General features: G+C 33.5%; 1 protein-coding gene across 7 annotated transcripts; it reads right to left on the bottom strand.

Annotated features, from left to right (window-relative positions):
* Positions 1 to 9,019: 9,019 nt before the first annotated feature.
* LOC125650219 (NAD(+) hydrolase sarm1-like) lies at positions 9,020 to 22,436 on the bottom strand. Of its 7 annotated transcripts, XM_056153774.1 has the most exons (10): positions 22,299 to 22,436; positions 21,790 to 21,856; positions 17,922 to 19,374; positions 17,625 to 17,801; positions 17,362 to 17,486; positions 16,802 to 17,037; positions 15,386 to 15,536; positions 14,781 to 14,970; positions 14,272 to 14,393; positions 9,844 to 13,194 (listed from the first exon to the last, which is right to left on the bottom strand). In XM_056153774.1, exons 2-10 carry the CDS (start codon positions 21,798 to 21,800, stop codon positions 12,918 to 12,920), a joined length of 2,742 nt encoding a protein of 913 aa, XP_056009749.1. In that variant the 5' UTR covers positions 21,801 to 21,856; positions 22,299 to 22,436; the 3' UTR covers positions 9,844 to 12,917. The 7 variants fall into 7 exon arrangements, with proteins under 7 accessions (XP_056009756.1, XP_048734289.2, XP_056009749.1 ...); XM_056153781.1 differs by lacking the exons at positions 9,844 to 13,194; positions 22,299 to 22,436 and adding an exon at positions 9,020 to 9,537 and having other exon boundaries at positions 21,790 to 22,017; XM_048878332.2 differs by lacking the exons at positions 9,844 to 13,194; positions 21,790 to 21,856; positions 22,299 to 22,436 and adding exons at positions 9,020 to 9,537; positions 20,859 to 20,981.
* Positions 22,437 to 22,501: the final 65 nt, after the last annotated feature.

Genomic DNA, 22,501 nt, shown 5'->3' on the forward strand with positions numbered 1-22,501 from the left:
TAAAGCCGCGTGATATTTGCATACTCAGCATCCCAAAAGTCCCCAATCCCGAAGAATGAGTTATCATTTTCGGAGCTATGAGAATTCCAGTATGGACAGTTCTGGAACCAGTTGCATGATGGTTAGTTAACCTCCCATTAGCTCTTGCATTTATACATCGTCGCAAACCACGGGTTATTGTTTCATATTATTTCACAAAATATTCGGCGGATAGGATCAAAGAATCTAATCAAATTTGCACCCCCTTTTTCTGTAGTGGAGTCTAATATAACAACACTTTAATTAATTGTAAGATATTACCGGTGGAAATTGGCGTTGATGAAAGAAGTTGCGGTATTTTCTTTCTGGTATCATATAATCGATAACTATTGCATGGTAACGTATACTCTCGATTCAACATGCATAAAACAGGTTAAATTTTTCTGTATATTTTATAACACTCTCTGTCATCTCTTCACAGCAGTAAAGCGTTTCTTCTCTCTGGAAATATTGTTTAAGTGATTGAGAACAATATTTCACATATCGGATCTAAAAAACATTTTTTTATGGAGCATAAAATTAAGATAAACCCAAACAATTGAAGATATCTTTAACTATTTCAAGACATCTCAATCAAATTTTTATGCGCACGTTAATTCAATTGATGAGAGCAACAATTGATTTGATACGTGCATCAATTCAATTATCGCTCTCATCAATTCAATTGATGCGCGCATCAAATCAATTATTAGTCACAAGATTTAAGTTTGAGCTAGGTATATACGATTTGATGATCTTTTTAATTCCATTGAAGATATATATAATCATTTACAACATTTTTGTATAAGGCGCATCAAAATATAATTTAATTGTGGATATGTTGAATTGAAGATATTTTTAATTTCATAGCTGCTCTGTCTAAAAAGAATTATTGCGCGCAACAATTGAATTAATGATATCAATAATTCAGCTGAAAAGAACAAGCATTGAATTATTGCGCGCGTTAATTGAATTGATGCGTGCTACTATTCAATTGAAGAGAGCAATAACTCAATTAGAGCTCATCAATTCAGCGGAATAATTAATGCTATCAACAATTTCATCAATGCATGCAATAAGCTCCACATTTTTCAATATATCACATTCAGATAAACGGTTATATCATATTAACATTGCTTAATAAAAACCATTTTTCAGACGTTGGGGTATACATTTGTCTCTTCAAGCAATGTGATGTAAATAACCATGGTTATGTTACATACAGTTAACCCAGCCTCTCCTAGCAGATACATGAAACACAATGCTATGTATGGCAACAATTTGTCAGTTTATGTCGATGTGATAATTCAATATGTTGACCTAATATTACGTGGTAATTACAGAATAATACTTCGTAATTACAAAATAATTCACTTGAAATTACAAGGGTTTTGTTCGTGAATAACGAGGGAAAATTATATTTCCCTTGGAACATGTACAAATCGACTTTCGTGGAGTTTCCCTAAATGGCAATTTTTTTTTTCAAACACAAAACATGCTTCCGAACAAGGACGTAAAGCACTTTTTGCAATATCTAATACCTTGAGAAATCATCATTTTAATGTTGAGACGCAATGTTCAATTTTTATACGCCCATCATTATACGTATTACAAACGTATGTTATGGCGCTGTCCGTCCGTCCGTCCCAGGTCATTATTTTTCGGACTTTTTTGCGTAACGGATGCATGTAAAACTTTGAAATTTGGTCACAATATCTCCCTCAAGAATTGTAAGAGTGAGTTTGCAATTCAGCTGGATTGGACCATCCTTGACCTACTTTAGGGCTATAAGTAGGTCAAACAGTCGGGGGAGAAAATGTCTTCTACAATTGTTGGCAAATAGAAAAAGAACCTAAAAATGTCTCTTTTGCCCAAAATTCGTACTCCTAAATTGGAGGTGGTTCCGTTCGTCATTCAATTCATCAGTTCATTCATTATTACATTTTTACCATTCATTACCACACCAATGCTCTTAATTGTATATCGCATATAAATTACTAAGTATTGGAGAGGGAGATTACAGGGATTGCACCCTTTTCATTTTTAGAGAGAGAAAAGAGTTGAATAACTGGCGGCCGCCATATAAATTAAATGGCGGTCGCCAGTTAGATTAAGTGGCGGCCGCCAGATAAATTAACAGGCGGCGCCAGTTAATTTATATGGCGGCCGCCAGTTAAATTAAGTGGCGGCCGCCACATAAATTAAGTGGCGACCCCAGTTAAATGAATATTAATTCTATACCCTGGCACCTATCGGCTTCCGTACCAATGTGACTGTTTGAAACTTCTAAAAAAATATCACGCTCGATCAAAATTGAAACGCTGTTATTGGAACGATAGTACATAACCCTTTCCTTTTCAAAAACAAACTAAACTACGGAGAATGTATTTTCGATACAAAATCTATGAAATTCTCGCAACTGTATAAAAATCATGTGATCAGAAAGGTGAATGACTCAATCACTAAGACAGCTCTAAGATGTACGCCAGAGGGAAAGAGAAAGGACGGGAAACACCTGGAGAGGACAGCGGCGGCCGAACTAAAGGAATGACATCAGACAGTAGAGAAGATTGCGAAAGACCGATAGGAGTGGAGAACTTTCATTGCTGTCCTACATGAAGACATGTACTTGCGATAAACTTACCCCCGGCAAAATTTTACCATGGAAATCTTTCATCAGATCATCAAAAGATTCGGGCTCCGTCGGAGCGAATTTTGGAAAGGTTCCTGTCAAGTAGCCGGGTCTGACCCTGGGGGAGACTCGTCTATTTCCTATAGTCTCCATGTAGTCCGCGATGAAATCTACAACTTCTTTAGCTTTGACTCGAAATTCCGCAGCGTCCATGTCAGTGGATCTCGATAGACACATTGAAAACTCCGAGGAAACGCCGGATGTTCACGCTCCGTGTTTATTCTTAATTTCTTTAATATGAATAGATTAGCTGTACAACAAAATAAAGACTCTTTGTCAAAACAGTGAATGGATATTGTTGTTGAATGGTCTTATATATGAACTTGTACCCTTATCACCATGTCACTGCTTAGTTTTTACAATAAAGCCGCGTGATATTTGCATACTCAGCATCCCAAAAGTCCCCAATCTCGAAGAATGAGTTTTCATTTTCGGAGCTATGAGAATTCCAGTATGGACAGTTCTGGAACCAGTTGCATGATGGTTAGTTAACCTCCCATTGGCTCTTGCATTTATACATCGTCGCAAACCACGGGTTATTGTTTCATATTATTTCACAAAATATTCGGCGGATAGGATCAAAGAATCTAATCAAATTTGCACCCCCTTTTTCTGTAGTGGAGTCTAATATAACAACACTTTAATTAATTGTAAGATATTACCGGTGGAAATTGGCGTTGATGAAAGAAGTTGCGGTATTTTCTTTCTGGTATCATATAATCGAAAACTATTGCATGGTAACGTATACTCTCGATTCAACATGCATAAAAACAGGTTAATTTTTCTGTATATTTTATAACACTCTCTGTCATCTCTTCACAGCAGTAAAGCGTTTCTTCTTTCTGGAAATATTGTTTAAGTGATTGAGAACAATATTTCACATATCGGATCTAATAAACATTTTTTTATGGAGCATAAAATTAAGATAAACCCAAACAATTGAAGATATCTTTAACTATTTCAAGACATCTCAATCAAATTTTTATGCGCACGTTAATTCAATTGACGAGAGCAACAATTGATTTGATTCGTGCATCAATTCAATTATCGCTCTCATCAATTCAATTGATGCGCGCATCAAATCAATTATTAGTCACAAGATTTAAGTTTGAGCTAGGTATATACGATTTGATGATCTTTTTAATTCCATTGAAGATATATATAATCATTTACAACACTTTTGTATAAGGCGCATCAAAATATAATTTAATTGTGGATATGTTGAATTGAAGATATTTTTAATTTCATAGCTGCTCTGTCTAAAAAGAATTATTGCGCGCAACAATTGAATTAATGATATCAATAATTCAACTGAAAAGAACAAGCATTGAATTATTGCGCGCGTTAATTGAATTGATGCGTGCTACTATTCAATTGAAGAGAGCAATAACTCAATTAGAGCTCATCAATTCAGCGGAATAATTAATGCTATCAACAATTTCATCAATGCATGCAATAAGCTCCACATTTTTCAATATATCACATTCAAATAAACGGTTATATCATATTAACATTGCTTAATAAAAACCATTTTTCAGACGTTGGGGTATACATTTGTCTCTTCATGCAATGTGATGTAAATAACCATGGTTATGTTACATACAGTTAACCCAGCCTCTCCTAGCAGATACATGAAACACAATGCTATGTATGGCAACAATTTGTCAGTTTATGTCGATGTGATAATTCAATATGTTGACCTAATATTACGTGGTAATTACAGAATAATACTTCGTAATTACAAAATAATTCACTTGAAATTACAAGGGTTTTGTTCGTGAATAACGAGGGAAAATTATATTTCCCTTGGAACATGTACAAATCGGCTTTCGTGGAGTTTCCCTAAATGGCAATTTTTTTTTCAAACACAAAAACATGCTTCCGAACAAGGACGTAAAGCACTTTTTGCAATATCTAATACCTTGAGAAATCATCATTTTAATGTTGAGACGCAATGTTCAATTTTTATACGCCCGTCATTATACGTATTATGTTATGGCGCTGTCCGTCCGTCCGTCCCAGGTCATTATTTTCCAGACTTTTTTCCTAAACGGATGCATGTAAAACTTTGAAATTTGGTCACAATATCTCCATCAAGAATTGCAAGAGTGAGTTTGCATTTCAGCTGGATTGGTCCATCCTTGACCTACTTTAGGGCTATAAGTAGGTCAAACAGTTTTCCGGATTTTTTTCGTTACAGATACAGATATTGCCCTGAAATTTACACATAAGCTTTCTTTCAGAGAAATACAAGTTCAGTTTGCATTTCAGCTGGATTGGTCCGTCCGTCCGTGACGTACATTAGGACTAAAAGTAGGTCAAATAGTTTCCCGGCCTTTTTTTCATTATGGATACAGATATTGCCCTGAAATTTAGTCAGATGCTTTCTCTTGGAGGAATACAAGTTCAGTTTGCATTTCAGCTGGATTGGTCCATCCTTGACCTACTTTTGAACTAAAAAGGTCAGACAGTTTTCCAGCCTTTTTTTCTTCATTTAGTCAAAGGCTCAATGTCCGACGGGCGTATATTGTACCGTTTGCGGTACTCTTGTTGATACTTATATACACAGTATTCTTTCATATGCACATGAAATTTGGGGGTTTTCATAAAGCACCGGACATTGAAAAGGTGCATCTTTCTTTTTGTAAAAAAAAATGTTAGGGGTGACCAAAAGAACCAACATTAGTATGGTAAATTGTGAATTTGGTAGATTCCCACTTCACATCAGAAGAAAACTGAGAATTTTTAAATTCTGGTTAAAAATCAAAACCACGAATTACGGTATTTTGAAAGATTAATAGTTATGAAAATATGATTGCTGGATGATCTGTCAAGCATTGGACATTGATTACGAATATTTGTTTGAAAAGTTGTGTGTGAATCAACTTAAAGATCTAAGAAATGAAACTTAAAATTCTTTTTTGATATCATGTGCATCTCATAACGTGATTATATCATATTTGTAATTTTTTCTCCAATCTTCTCCTGTCCACTCACCCGTTGTTACCTTATACAATTAGATATACAGTATATATACACGTACTGAGATGTATTCCAAGGAGTTGTATAACTCAAGGATAATAAAGAATTGGATTGAAAGAAAACATACTTTAACAACTAACCTTTAATCTGTAATATCAAAGAAAAGGGTGGATTAATATGAACAATAGAGGCCATCCCCATCTCTTCCTGCAATAAAGCTTCAACCGAGATAAATTTTACTAGTACAAACCATATAAAACAGATGCAATCAAAACACCAACTATACCAAGATAACAAACACAGAAGAAAAAAATAACCAGGGGATAAGATATGCTTCTAAAGATAAAATAAAATAAATAATGTTGTTTTTGTTAATAAAACTACTTGTATTTCATAAATAATTGAGTTGAAACTCTGTAATATATATCAAGCACAAAAGCACTTAACATTTTGTAGTCCTCATGCTCTAACCTAACACTCTATTAAGGTAACTCCATACTCGTATCATTATCTGATAAAATCTAAAATGTGTAATTCTTTCAATTTATTAGAGTTAAAACTAATAAATTATCACATAAAATATATAGGATGACATCACACTTTTTAATATATAGGTTGACATCACACTTTTTAAGATGTGAGACATACAGATACAAATCATATATCAACATCAGAAAATTGCAATTTTCTTTCAACAGCATTATTAAAATTAACAAGAAAAATTCAACATCCTTCATGATTGTCATATACATGTATATCAAATCAGAATATCAAGTTACACATCATAACAATATCAATAGATAAAAGTTACACATCATGACATCATCAGTAGATAAAAGTTACACATCATGACATCATCAGTAGATAAAAGTTACACATCATGACATCATCAATAGATAAAAGTTACACATCATGACATCATCAGTAGATAAAAGTTACACATCATCAGTAGATAAAAGTTACACATCATCAGTAGATAAAAGTTACATATCATCAGTAAATGAAAGTTACAAAATATCATGACATTAGCAATAGAGTCTTTCATTTGTTTGTAGTTAGCATTGATGCTAAAATGAGAATATGGCCCCCATTTTGAGGGGTCATCATGGACGACATTGTATATATTATTTTGTAACTCATGTCCATCTCAAAATGAATATTAATTTCAAGATAGAGCTCACATTTGCTTACCTCTCCAACTTGCATATTTTGTACACCTGTATCAGGTGCGACTTTGATATAAAAAAGGTACAAAGCCAAATGTGTGCTCTACTTTTTCCAAAGCAAAATGTATGTAAAATTCCCCAAAATATGCCATTTTCCTCTGACACATGTTACCTGACTTAGGTTGACTACCCTTCTATAAATTATACTCTCCACATTTGGGGAATTATGATATACGCAAATTAAACTTGACCTGCATGTAGAATTTTAAAAAAAGAGAGCTGAAAAAAGAGTGATTAAGTCATGAATCTCGCATGAGTTTGATATTAGTCATCAGTCACTGTCAATGTGATCTGTTTTTTACAGTCGTATTGCAATTTACCAAACACCCTGGATGCTTAAGTAATTAAGATATTTCTAATTAATTTTCATCACTTTATTTTGCTATAGGCAAAAACAAGTATTACAAATGCTATATCATATCCATTAAAGGTTTAATCAATACCTATTAATAATAAAGCAAGTAAAATGGTAAATAATGTAAACTGAAAGCTACATGTGCTTTGTGTACAATTAGAAAACAAGTAATTACAATATAGCAATGGACTTGCAATAAAACTTTCATAAGAAATATAATTATAGTTGAAAAGGTTACACAAAATAATAAAATGAATTCCCCAAACTTGCATTTTAGCGATGTAAATTGTTACATTTTTTCATTTACTAGCTGCACCCTATATCAGCCAGAGGTCACTCTATATTGACCCCGAGAGCCAGAAGGCCAAGGGCTGATATAAAGTGACTGAGTGATAATAACAACAGAGATGTCTTTGGCATAGAATAAGAGCATCCAGATTTGGAAATTTTCATTAAAAAATGTATTTCCAATACAAATATCTTGAAAAGCAGTTTTGTTATGCAGTATTCCATAATATAAATCTCTTAAATGCATAGTACATACAGTGTGTACATTATATTGTATGGTAAATGAATCTAGAAACATACCTACAAGCAAAGGTACGTCCTACAAAATGTCACATTGTAGGGCCAGTCTTCCTGATTCAAGAATATCAAACTGGTTTCCAGGTAACATTGATCTGATCCACATGACTTCAGGTTTGTTCAATATCATATAATATTTACATTTCCAGTTTTTTCCTTTGATATTAATGTTAGGCATTTCCTCATGACCTACTACAGTTGTAAACAATATGTGTGTATGAATTGATAAACACAGAATCTTCATTATCTTCAATTATTTGAGTTTATGTTAATTTGGTGCTCCATTTATGACTGTATTTTCTGATCTGTGTGAGAATCTAAAGAGCCTAATGAAACCAACTCTGCATCTAAGCTTTATAAAAGAAAATTGTAAAATACAGTTTAGGTTCAATAAAACATGCAGCCATTTAAAAGGAGAGACTATAAAACAGAAGTTATAAAAGGAGAACTTCAAGTCCAAACTTAGATGAAACTTGTCCTCACAAGACTAAACTTATACCACCCCTCCCTTCAACATGACTCATTCAAATATTGGCATATAATTGAAATGCTGTATATTTGAAGGTCAGAAAGTCATATAGGCTTAAATATCATTCATGTCTAATCTGAATACAAGTTAAAGACTACACTAAATTTCTTTTACCTTGATTTTCATTAATATATTCAAGGAGTGTAAAAGGGAGAAATGGCATATTTGAGAGACACAGACCAAAAACAATCAATAATTATGAATTCAATTCTTTTTAAAAAATCCATACACTGAACAGCAATGTTTCAGGTGAAAGAGGAATTTCTGTGACCTTGACCTTATAACTGACCTGCAGTAAGGGTAATGGATTACAATTATACTTTGAGTTAAGAATGAACATCTACTATTTCAACACAGCAAAATACCAACCTAAAGTTAAATACTTTTTCTTCAAGTGAACTTGATTTTGTTTAAATGACCTTCGGAATAAATTGGGACACATCCATAAGACATGACAAGCCTCTGTATGAAGTGCAAACTGTACGTAAAATATATATGCTTTTTCCGACAACCTTTACTTTGTACAAATGACCTGAGCTAGGGTCAAAACATGTCACTATGTCATTAGCAACCTCTATGTCAAGTACAAGAATTCTATATTTCTGTGTTGTGATCAAAAGATAGTACAAACAGAATGTACAGAATTTTTTTTATTCAAATCTAAAAATAGACAAAACTTCATCAAAGTTGAACAAATCAATATGAAATTTTATATAGTCCTTTCTCTCTCTATATATATATATAAATAACACTTCCATCAAAATTGGGGGAAAATAAATCAATAGCATCAGAGAAAACTTCAGACAAAAATTGTCTCCGATGAACAGAGACTGATCCTAATATACATCTCAGAATTCATTTGTGGGGTAAATATAATAAAACTGATCAACAGCAAGACCAATATAAATAAGAACAACTAAAAAATTAACTTAGAGAAAATGTAGGACCACCATTAGCTGCCAACAATCTTTCAACAGAGTTACGATGGATTTCTATGCGGTCCATGGAGTTGCGGGGAGAGCTTCTCTCAACAGAGTTGAGACTCCCCGAGGATGACAGTGGGGGGAGGGTCTTCTGTAGGGGGGATTTTTCTCCAGTCAGAAACTTCTCCACTTTATCTACACAAGCATCCTGGTAATCATGCACCCATCTGAAACAAAGACCAGGAAAAGAAACATAAGTTACTTTCTTTTATTGTTCTTCATGCATAACAATAGGAGAACTTATCAATAATTAATTCATACATGTAAAGTGATAATGAAAATACCATTTATTTGTATGTCAATATGTGGCCCAATTATCGATAAAACGCTGTATTTTCTTTCCAGCATGTAAATTGCATATGGACCTTTTCTTTCTTCTTCATCATAATGAAATATTCCTTTAATACTTCAAATTCTGGTAGGGAAGACCAATTAAAAATGTACTGAACAATAAAATACAGGAAAACGTTGCATCAACTTTATGTCATCTTTTTATTGATTGACAATTTCGAGACAAAAACATTGAATATTACAAACTGTTCTGTATAAAGCAGAAGGATAACAAAACAGATGAAATGACAATGAGAGTGAACAGCCTGTTGAAGGCCTCCCCAGAATACTGCATTACACCGGTCAACAGTCACATATATGTGCTAAACTACCTACAAATTGTAAATACTCTCAATAATAGTTATATAAGTGTCAACTCTTTCAAGAGAGATGAATTTGTGTATTTCACATAACATAACAAATTTTTTTTTTTTAAAAGTTCAAACAAGGAATAAAGCATTTATATCAAAACATACATAAATAAAAATGGTCCCCCCTATCATCTTTAATTCTTTTTCACTATTAAAAACAACAACACAGCACCAAAAATGAAAAATAAATACACAGACCTGATTGTAATCTAATTACCCACATCCACTGTCTGTTTCTCAATGTCAATAAATATTTCAAAACAGTTAAGTCAAAATGACTAGAATTCATAATCTTAAAGATATCATACATTTCATCAACACTGCTTAGAAGTGTGGAATCATCATATAAAATAATGTGATGGTGCGCTTGTGTGTGTGTATGTGTGCGCGCATGCACACATGTGTGTGTGATTGATGCCAATATAAATTGCACCAGATTCAACATTATTTGTGGCAGTTAGTGATAACTGTAAGCTCTCAAATTAATGGCCAATAAGCTATTCTCTCCCAGATGTCAATTTTGAACTTGTATCCACAAATTTATGCTTCCATCAAAATTGGACCCGCGAAAATAAATGTTTCAACAGTGTATAAATCTCTCACATATTCACATATGAAAATACACTAAAGAACAAGGTACGATTGTGTATATTAAAAGGCCCAAAAAATTTCTCTGTTTTAAATGTGTCTTGAATTAAGCTTGATCAGTGTTTAAAGTAAGTTAAATATATGCCAAGTATACTATCTCAACTTAAATCAAAGTTATTGCTTATTTGATAGCATTATTACGTCATGAATAAGACTTTTTCCCGCCTTTTTAAAAAAAAAGCTTAATAACTGTTAAATTTCATCCCGATTATTGCCTAGGAAAAGGTGTGCTCATCTGTCAAGCAAAATGAAATTAATATATATTTTTTATTAATAGACGATAAAAAATATATTTGAATATGAATTTGCTCGACGCATGGGCTGCATGTTTTCTGAAAGGAAAATCCCCTGAATTTATGGATTTTTTCATTGATTTTGGCTTTTTGGCAATTTTATGCCAACTTCACGCTCTTGTCAATACAGCACGAAGCAATTTTGGATCAAATCAAATGTAGTTTGGGTTTTCTTATATATTCTCTTTTGTAATGCCAGATTTTGGGACTCCTATTGAAATCGTCCATTTTCTGGGCTAGATGACTGAAGAAACTGTACCTGCTTCTTTGTACGTGCAAAAATTCTATGGTACATATGATATCTTAAAACATTGTTATGTTTTCTTCTTAAGAAAACAGAATTTTATACAAAATTAGGCAATAGTACAGGAAATAAGATTTGAATTTTTAGATTCAGTAATTCATTGCATATTTTGGGGAATGTTTTTTATATGACTAAAACTTATCTGATTTCCTTTAAATTCATGCAATACACATATAGAGTAAAAATACTATTGATTGAATGCCCATCTTATCCTGTACCAAAGTCAAGAGCACTCAGGTTTGGTGTGCAGCATTGGACACAGAATAACATAAACTATTTCAGTTATCAGTTTGTCTCCTTTAGGATTGACAACTTGATTTAAAAACAACACCACATGTTTCAAACAGAATAAAACACTGTGGATAGTAGCAATATAGGGACTGCAATATAGGGACCAGTTTAAAACTCTGACAAAACTTTAAAAGTATTCACCAAGACATGAGAATCTCTGATTTGCCATAAATGGGCACCACGTGTACACAAATAAATAAAAGATATAAAATTTCAAGAAATTTCTTTTACAAAACAATTGCATAATATAACTCACTTCATCAGTAAAATGTAGTTGATTTTGTCTTGCATTATTTGACATTAAAATACAATAAATAATTCCAATAAATACACATCAAAAGAATATGTGGCCCCAATCTAAATCCAAGAGCAAGTTCAAAATCTTACAATTAGCCAGATAAAACAATAAAAATTCAAGAGACTACAATGGATATCAAGAGGCCAAAATAGGGAAGACAAAAAAGAAAATACAATCTATAAATTCATACACTTAAAAACTTGTTCCCTTAATTCTGATGAAAATAGTTTGACCCACTTTTCCATGTGTCTACTCTTAACACATTTAATGCTTAAAATAGTGAGGTAAATCTGTTTGTGGTAATTAACATCAATGATTGACGACTTTGCATAACGTTTTAAGACTGCTTTTCACCTGCTCAATATTCACGTCAAGTGAACCATACTTATGGCAGTCTCAATCTGCTAGATATTTTTTCTTATGATTGAATAATGGTCTACAGGAGCATAAAACTTATTTTTATGTTTTGCATAATTTTTATTATAGACTAATGAAGAATATAAAAGATTTTTCGAGATATGAATGAGGTATTTTAACTTTAAATACCCTGATTATGAAAATATGCATCAGTGATGCATGGAAAATTGAACATTTTAGTGGTATTTAAATATTTGCATCTTTGGCACAGTTGCATTTGTGCATATGTATTTTACACTAAAATATGAAATATCTTTGCATATACATAGTGTAATACTATTAGCACTAATTCATGATTGTATCAAATACTCGGAGACCTAAACGTTTGCCTAAATATTGAATACCCTAAAAGATGCACACCTATAATATATGTGTGCTCAGGTCAGAGATCATGTCTCAAAACATAAGACTGTGCATTTCAATAGCTCAAATTCCAAAATACATATCTACAATCCATAAACAAGCTCTAAGCATCATATGAAAGGTAACAGACATCTCAACAGTTATGGACAAGGTGAGATGAGAAGATACACATTCTTCTAACATCAAAACCATAACACACTCAGATCATTGTCAAAAACAAATAGTCAACAACTTAAAAATTTTCAACTAGAGAAGTTAATGTGTCCATAAAGGCTGAGCCTGAGGCTCTTTTACGGGCCTCTTTTTTATCAGTGCTAGACTTCCTCATCACAACCTCTTCTTGTGCCATCATTTCCTCTACTGTCAGAGCAGATGACACGCTGTCACATTCTGACACCGGTCTCTCCACAATGGTAGGAAGTTCCTCAGACTTCAGACGAGCTATAGGAACTTTTTTGAGGAATGTTTCAAGCTTAGCCATGCAAGCATCTTGGTAGTCGTGCACCCATCTACAGCAATAAATGACAAAGCATTATATGACCATCTGTTGACCATTTGTAAGGTGCATTTACACAGTTATGGAGGACATTTAAATGGACATACTTTACTTATTCCACCTATGCCTTTTGTTTAATCTGTCATTAACAGATCACCATTCAGGATGAGCTTATTTTTGTAGCTTTATTGTGCAAGACTATCTTAATAATTCTATAAAAGCACCAAATCCATGGTTAATTAAGCAAACTATTGTTAGATTAAAATATATATACAAAGATGATTTTGAAAAAAATAAAAACAATTTCTGTAAATAACAATGTGAACCAGTTGAATATCCTAATTACAATGTACTGCTAAATACTAGAACACGAACTATCAAAAGCTTATATATAATAGCAAAAGAAAAAAAAACTTTTTCCAAAAGAAAAAGAATTGGGAAGAAACAAATTTATATAGCATATATAGAAGAGACAGCCATGCAAATGTTTACACAACTAGGCAACTTAAAGGTGATAATACCATTGGAGTATCTCAGCTTTAAATAGCAACAACATAGATTTAGGGGTCTTTGTTTTATCACAGATGATCATATTCAGCTTTTATATCATGCTCTGGGAATAGGTTATATCATACATATCTGGAAATGTATAAATTGTGTCTGCTAGTAGGAATAAGCATGCATTATATATACTATCTACAAAATCTACCTTCAAGGGAAACCCTTCCCATACAAGTATCAAAGTCATTCAAGTATATTTTTAACCCTTTTAACATAAAGCTTCAAAAACAATCTGCCCTCTTTTTCAGTGCAAATAAGAGTTTCATGTCAAGCAGGTGCAATTTACATAAGTTAGTACGCAAGTAAATTTTATTTAGAGCCTGCACACATATACATTAAATGTAAACATGAGCTCAAATTGGCTCTTGGACCGACTATACAGCAGTATATACATGTATCTATATAATATTTTATTCCATGGTAAATATGAAACTAGTGCCCAACTAAGATTCTAGTCATCTATGTAGTATCATATAGCGTGCTAAAGCTAATAGCAAGGTGAACCAGTAGCATACAGTTGAAACCTTACCTGACTCCGTTGAAATACACAACTTGCTGCATGTCAGGCGGCAACACTTCTGGCAGTGGCCAATCAAAATTATCCAGGACAGGGATGATATTACAGTCACTCTCTAGAGCCGTCACTATTTCCTAAATTTGATAGAGAAAGTTTGAGTTACATGATTAGAAACAGATTGTCATACACAGAGGTATCATCAATCATCATTTATTAATTCTAGAGGATTCACACATTTTGCTCTTTACATCTCACTTTGAGTCATGTAAATAAAATATTCAGGGTACTAAGTACACATAAAGAAGCAAAAATCACAGCTGTATATAAAATATTTTGGAAATTCTTCTGGATCGAACAGTATATAATGGAAAATGCTTTCTTTACAAAGAACATCTACACATAAATATGATGGATTGTTGAGCTAGTAATACATCTTTGTGTTGATTAATGAGTTCATAGCTATGACTTCTCACCTCTCGATAGATTCCACCAATGATTTATAGGTCTCCATGATTTCTCACCTTGTGAATCCAGTCTTGCTGTTCGTCGTCACCAATACATCGATCTAAGGCACTTGGTGTCAGAACCAATAGAAAATGCTTCGCTAACCGGATATTCATCAACAGATTTTCATCAAACTTTCCAGCTCGAAGTCGATCTATATCCAGGAACACAGAAAATCCTCGCAGTTGTAAATGAACCTTTAGCAAGCTACAAATTACAGACATATAGACATCAGGAATTATACCGATAATCAGAAAACATCGATTGTTGACGAAAAAAAGTACCGATTACAACCGATGATCGATTATGAAAATTAACCAATGTCCCATCACTATCAGGCATGTAATATCATAGTAGCCGTGTTTGCCTTCAAAGAATGAGTGCCACAAAAGCGAAAATAAAATGAGTCAAAATTTTTAAGCTTTACAATACAAGTAGTTTAATAACGTCAGTATGGAACACAGGAACAGTCCTAAAATAAGAACACCTGTACCTCTGAAATAAAGTTATTTACAGCAATAGTATAAAATAAATATGTTCTGAAAATATGTGATGCTAAAATACCTATACATATTTTATTCACTATGAAATAAAAATGTTGATGTTGTAAATCTGTTCTGACCTGGCTAGCTGGGATCCATTCGATCTCCTGTAGCTGATGAACACGTCGACAGCTTTGGGATAGGATGCAAACCCTGTGGGATCTATACTCTTCTGCCTGGTTAGGCTGCCAATACTGCCATATTTAGGCATTGGTAAAGCTGTGTACAAATCTGAAATGGAAGAAAGCGAATCTGAGACACTGCAATGTTAACATAAGTACACCAATTTATATGATGTACTTCATTTTCTACTCTCCATCATACTATCACAAAATGAAATTCAGACACTGGTTGAAAGCTTTCATTACAAAGTTAACAAAAGCATGTTGTTTTGGTCATTTTCTGGTACAGATCCAATCAACTTTAGACTCACTTGAACTACATATATATGTACTTTGTGTTTCTTAGAGTCTCACTGTTACATGTAATGTACAGGTATATCCTCCTGTCAGAATACCCACCAAACAAGACAATCCCATCTTCACAAGCCAAAGGTTATCAGTCCACTTCGCTCCCCACAAACTGTAAACCCTTGGCTTGCGAAGATGGGACAATCCCTTTCTCTCACTTTCCACAACTCATTTTGTACTTTATGTAAATCAATGTATGGTAATGGTTAGTCATTTTCTTGAACTCCATTTCAACTATCTCCATCCCCCTCCCCTACTCAACCTCACTTGGATTCTTTGTGGGGAGTGGAGTGGATTGAAAACCTTTGGTTTGTGAAGATGGGATGATCCCTTCCTCTCACTTTCCACAACTCATTTTGTACTTGTGGTTATGGTTTGAGAGTCATTTTCTCTATCTTCACCCCCCTCCCCGACCCAACCTCACTTGGATTCTTCATCCTTAAAGAACCTGGTTCACAAGTGGCATTATTCTACCCTGTTAATTTGCAATTGATAGAAATATTGGGTTGTTTTGAATTTTCTACATAAACATGAAGACAAGGCTTCAATCTATTCACACATTCCCAAGATTTCATCCACTGAATATGGGGTATCAGAACTATATCACTTATTCAAAAATATGCCCCAGCCCACAATTCAAAAATACTTCACTAATTATGCATGCAAATCTTCCAATAATGTTATTGTAAACAATCAGTCAAACAATCTGAGGTTAAGGAGCATACAAAATAAAAAATAGGTCAAAAGCCCAAAAAGTTGGCATATCTTATGACATTTCAAGAATTTGGAAATAATAACACAGATTATGACATCATAACAGAAATGTCGATAGGAGTATGACATCATAATAAGTGACAGGTCTTCTGATGATACATGTATATGGTTCCTTTACCCCCAATCAACGATTCTAAAATTTGAGCAAATTTATAGGGCCAAATTACACCTTTTCTGAATGAACCTATCTCTTTTCCAAACTTTCCAAATATTTTGTTCAATTATTATTAACAGGAGTCCATCTCACTTTACCTTCAACATGTTCCAACATGAGACGACGATGAATGCCATTTTTGATTCCACACACAATTTCTAATTCTTCGTTGTTCGTAGATGCCAACACCTCCTTGTTCATGCCTGCTTTAAGCATTTCATATGTGTACTGCGACAGATCAGGGAGAATTTTCATCAACCAAGCATCCATCTGAGATGGGTCGCATGAGGAATAGTCAGCTGTTATTTTCAATGACTTCAACTCTCGTAAAAATCTGCAACAAATCACAGAAATATTGTTGTCAGAGAAGATATACATGTTATCCAGTGTTTGCAAAATCTGTACATTTGCATGGTTATTTAACATTTACTTATATACAGTGCATGCATATATGACAATATGTATGAAATCAAGATTTTCCCGCATACTTTTCTTGCAAATATTTGTCATTGTAAACCAGTTCCTTTATATACAAGGCAAAAATAGGCTCACTCATGATTGTTACTTGTAATGAACAGTGTTTAAAATTGCTATTCATAAATTCAAGTAGTCACTAAGAAAAGATGGCTCCAAGATATGTACAACGTCCTTATATTACCTTTTTCTGGCAATCTTGCAGTCCATTTTGATACTGGTCTCCAGCTCCTGTTCTGTCAGAAGTAAAAGTATATCGCCATCTACCTGGCAGTCTATAAAGTTCTGAACAAAGTCTTTAAAGCCCACCTGCAAATACACCAATATGTGACATCACATTCATAACTCTAGTATCAAATTGGCAAAAATTAAAATTCATTTTAAGTCACACACAATCAAGAATTTTCAGCAAATTTCATCTGTAAAAGTCATGTGACTAACACTGACCTGTGCCACCCAGTGGGCCACATCTATCACACTCCACACTGGAACTTGTGTAGTGAGCTTATGGGGAATACTCTCTCCAATAACTTTTAAGGCCAGGACAGCTAGTTTGGATGCTGTGGCATTGGGACTACTGGCAACTTTTTTCAAAGGTTCTATTGCACCAATTTCATAAAAGAGCTGAAAAATACATACTTAGTGACATGACTTATTTCTTCACGGCCGTGACTTAGTAGTCATTCATGAATATTTCACTCAATTCATTAAAACTTTAACAAAAGTCAACTTCTATAAACTTACATCAAGTTTTCCTTGCTCCTCTTTGATTCCTGCTTCCATGGCAAAATGGAACGCAGCAAGACTTTGAGCTTCCTCTCTTCTGCTCAGCAAAAGAGGCACCAGTCTTTCTAACCACATGTGGTCCTTTCCCTGCTGCTGAGATGTATCACTTTTAGCAAAAGATGAGGGCTTTGTAGAGTTTATGAACGGCATCACCAATTCTAAGGTCCCTGATTTAATCACTGCAGCCTCCAGTTCTTTATTAGCAAGTAACACTACAATGGCAAGGCATGCATAGTACTTTATGGTGTCATCTTCCATAAAAGCCAGAGGAAACAGCCATTCTGGGACATTTCTTTTGGCCATCTCCTCCTGGTTTTCTGCACCTCCAAATAATGAAAGGTTGGCCAGGGCTTTTGCACAGTGTCGGAGATTTCTGATGTCACTTGACCTTGACCAGTGTAAAATGACATCCAAACCTCCAAGGGTAATCATTTTTGTTGATGCTTCCTCTGAAACTTTGAACAAACCTTCTAGAATGCCAGTATTAATGTAAGACATTTCATGATTGGAAATCTCTCTTTTTGTCATTAATACAACTGTTTCAATCCCTGATTTTACAACATGGTTTCGATTTTCCCAAGAAAGGCATTGTTCTAACACTGATGCTGATGCTTTCAAAAGGTCCTTATTAGTTGAGCTGCAGTTTTCTATCACCATATCCAATATGCCCTCATTTCTCAAAACATCACACAGACCATAAGCAATGTCCCTTCCGTACATGGGGACCTGCCATGCTTCCACTAAAACATGTCTGATTTTATCTAGGTGTCTGACTTCATGTTTAGGCTTGGCAGCCTTCAAGGGTTTGATGTGGCTCTCAAGTTCTTGAGACAATTTTTGGTAACTGAGTTTCACATTTGTTTGGTTTTGACGATTTGTATCTGAGTCAGTCACTGTTGGCAGGATCAATGGGTACTTCTCCCAGTACTGCACATAAGTAGTTTCAGGTTCAATTGTGTCCTCGCTAGCCACAATACTTTCCAGATCATCAGATGAAAACCTGTTTTCAGTTGCAGACAGTAAAGAATCTTTGGAAGAAATTTCATGAATTGCCGAATCTCCATCATGTGAGATAGTTTCCAACATGTCCAATGAGTTTCTTTTCTCCATCTTGGTATATTCTCCAGAATCATTTTCTTCTGAATCAATGCTAGAGAGATCAAAGAAAACTTTGGAACTTTCTGAAACTTTGGCTGGCTGTCCTTTCCTTTCAATTCTTTGGCTTGTATATTTCCTGCTGTCTGATACAGAACTTGTGTGGAATTTTACAAAAGTGGCATCTGATTGGGACCTTTCAATCAACTTCTCTGGATCAAAATTCTTAGAAACAAATTCTTTGACATCTTTGGTAACTTTGGATTTGTTTTTAGCTCCATCATCTGAGTCGTCCGACATTTCTTGTAACTGAGCTCTAAAAATAAATATTGGCAATTCAGCAAATTGAAGAAAACACTGGTCACAGATAAACAAATACATGTATAAGACAGGAAACCATTCTGTTTCCCTCCAGAGGTTGTATTTCATAGCTTGGATAGTTTACGTTTCATGTACTAAACCCTCTGCAAAGAATGAAGTAAAACTTACTACAATATAAATTAACTACTAAACTGCAATATTCAATAGACACAGTTTTTTTTTTTATTTTGTTTTTTTTAATACATGAAACAGATTTTTTTTGGTACATCATTCTGTAAACATAAGAATCTGAATTTCAATCATCAAAAGAAATGAGAAAGAGAGAGACAGAATGTAATACCATATGTGGTAAAATCTTAAATATTTGTGGCATTTTAGGAATGAAATTTGCATTTTCAAAGTCTCTACGTGGTTATTTATATTAGATTACATTGTACAAACGGTAACCCAGACTCTGTAATATAAACAAGACCCTTACTTCCCACACGGAAGTAAAAGGTTAGAATAACAAAAAGGTAGTGAAGAATTCTTGATAAACAATTGATTGTGGAGTATTTTTTCCTCGTGTTACATCCTGAAGCTCAGACTGAGCTAATGAATTCAAATCAAGCAAAAGATTTTTGACATAGTCTTCCTAGTACTTTTGATAAAATCAGTGGATTACCGTTTATGTTAATTATACACAATATTGATTTTTTCTGGGTGTGTGTGTGCGTTATAATTACATGTACATGTACTTTAGTATTTTAAAAGCAAACAGCATTGTGATCTCATGAGAGGTATCAAAATTCTACTATGATGATTAACATATTGTTGGCAAGTGTTGGGGAGGGTGTTTTATTATCATTTTTTTTTTTGCTGTCAATGCAGCATTCAATTCATGGTACACGGAATGCACCTAAAGACGGGTATCAGTGCAATGACATGATTAACAGATGCACACAGTGCTTTGTCTCATGATGTACTAACAGCATGTGGTAAGACTCAATCCCACTCAACATACTGTGAATTCCATACACTGAATGATTAATAACAATGCTGCCGACCCGTAACTACACACTCACACAATATAGTCATTAATGAATGTGACAGCAAATACATATGTATAATATGTATATACACTGAATGAATATATTCATTTGAAAAATATAATAGGTAAATTTGATAACATCAACTAAGTTATTAAAAATAAACAATCTATAATCATTGTTTTTCTTGGCACCATTAAAGAATACCATAAGGCAACTAATCAAAGTGTATGCTAATCAAAATTCATGTCACTAATTGATTAAATTAAGATTAATGCATGAAAATAGACATAAATCAAAATTTCTTTGATTTACTTTTAGATACAAGAATAAAGGGCATATCTCAATCACATCTACTCTGGAATGTTCCTTAAAAATGCAAATAAAGTATATATATAACTTTGCCTCAGTATCATGTCCAACTTTAAATTTTAAAAAATGTCATCCTTACCTATTAGCGTCCCTAATTTGCATTTCTAATGTAAGATTAAATTCCCAAGATATTCAGGTGCTTTTATATACCCCTAACTCCCCCACAAATACAACTTCACCTCTGTGATATCATGAATGAACTGTACAAAATGCTATTTCACTGCTACACTTTACTTCATGTAGTTTTCTAATGGTGTTTCCCCTTTACGCCCATAACTGTGATCATATCTTGTGAACAATATGTTAGAACACAGGAAGGTCTTGTACTGTCATTCCTAGATCAACAGGTATGAGGAAATAGGATCACAGCTATATATAATAGAGTGCTGACGCACAAAAACACACGACAGCAATGTCCTTCCAAAGTTTAATGTACTAGAAAATATTTCATTCACTAATTAGACAACAAAATAATTGTAAATGTTAAAAGTTATGCTCTGAAACCATTATATAATGCAGCATACTGCACATGTATCTAAACAATTAAAGATTATCATGGAATATACATGGTAGTCTCCATCACAACCCTGGTCAATTAGAAATAGATGAAGTATGCCTATAATAGTACATCCCTCAATACTAAAACTGAATTATTTTAAATGTATGAAGCCTCTCCATAACACTACATAGTATATTTATCATCCTGTCAAACTGATTTAAATCCAACTCATTGTTGGGGGTGGTAATTAAATTATTAAACTGTAAATGTGGTTAAACAAGACCACCATAAAACTAAAAATTTAAAATAGCTGACCTGTTTGTAGTTCTACAATTAAAAAGAAGCTTAAAAACGTTAACAGGCAGTGATTTATCGTCCTGTCACACTAATTTTTTTTTTTCATTTGCCGAGACAATACTCTGCCCAAAGAAAGCAATATAAAAGAATTATAACATATCAATCACATTATCATTTTAAAACTCTAAATACCAAGGAAAGTTACAAATTTTACCTTTTCCCCATTTTAATAACTTCAAAAGTGATATACGAACAACACTACACTTCCACGGGATCTTCTCCTTTTAGAATATACAATCCATTTCAAAGTAACAAACCAGATATATATTAATCATATGGCAGGATAAATCAAGAAAAAAGTAGATCGTGCTTACAATTTTGATTAATAACTTCCTATGTGATTGTAAGTGCCTAAGGGCATGGTACCTTTTGCCTCGTACAAATATGCAAACATGTGTCTTTATCTTATATGAGTCATTTAACAGCCATGCGTAATGTTTTCATCATTCCAAGATTATGATAAAATAGTCAAATGTTTATAGAGTTTAACTTACCTAAACTTATTCAAATATATATACATACATATATATATATATATACGTAAATGTAACTGAAAATTATTAAACATAACTACACTCGACTCCTGAAAGTAAATAATCTAAATTTACAACCGGTACAAGTAATCATGTGAAGTTAGCACTGTTATTTAAAATCTAAATCTACCTTCAATGTGTAAGTTCCACCGTATAAATGAAATAAAAGTAACATAAACTGATAAATAAAAAAAAAACTTTAAAAACGTCAAAGTATTGTAACTCATTAACTGACTATTTTTATCTCCCTTTGCTAGATTGTGTTCCTACTATCCTGAGCCCGATCCCTAAATCAATAAGAGAAGATTTGTCGATTGTTATTCACAAACATCA

This window comes from Ostrea edulis, chromosome 1 (genome assembly GCF_947568905.1).
Source record: "Ostrea edulis chromosome 1, xbOstEdul1.1, whole genome shotgun sequence".
NCBI lineage: Eukaryota > Metazoa > Mollusca > Bivalvia > Ostreida > Ostreidae > Ostrea > Ostrea edulis.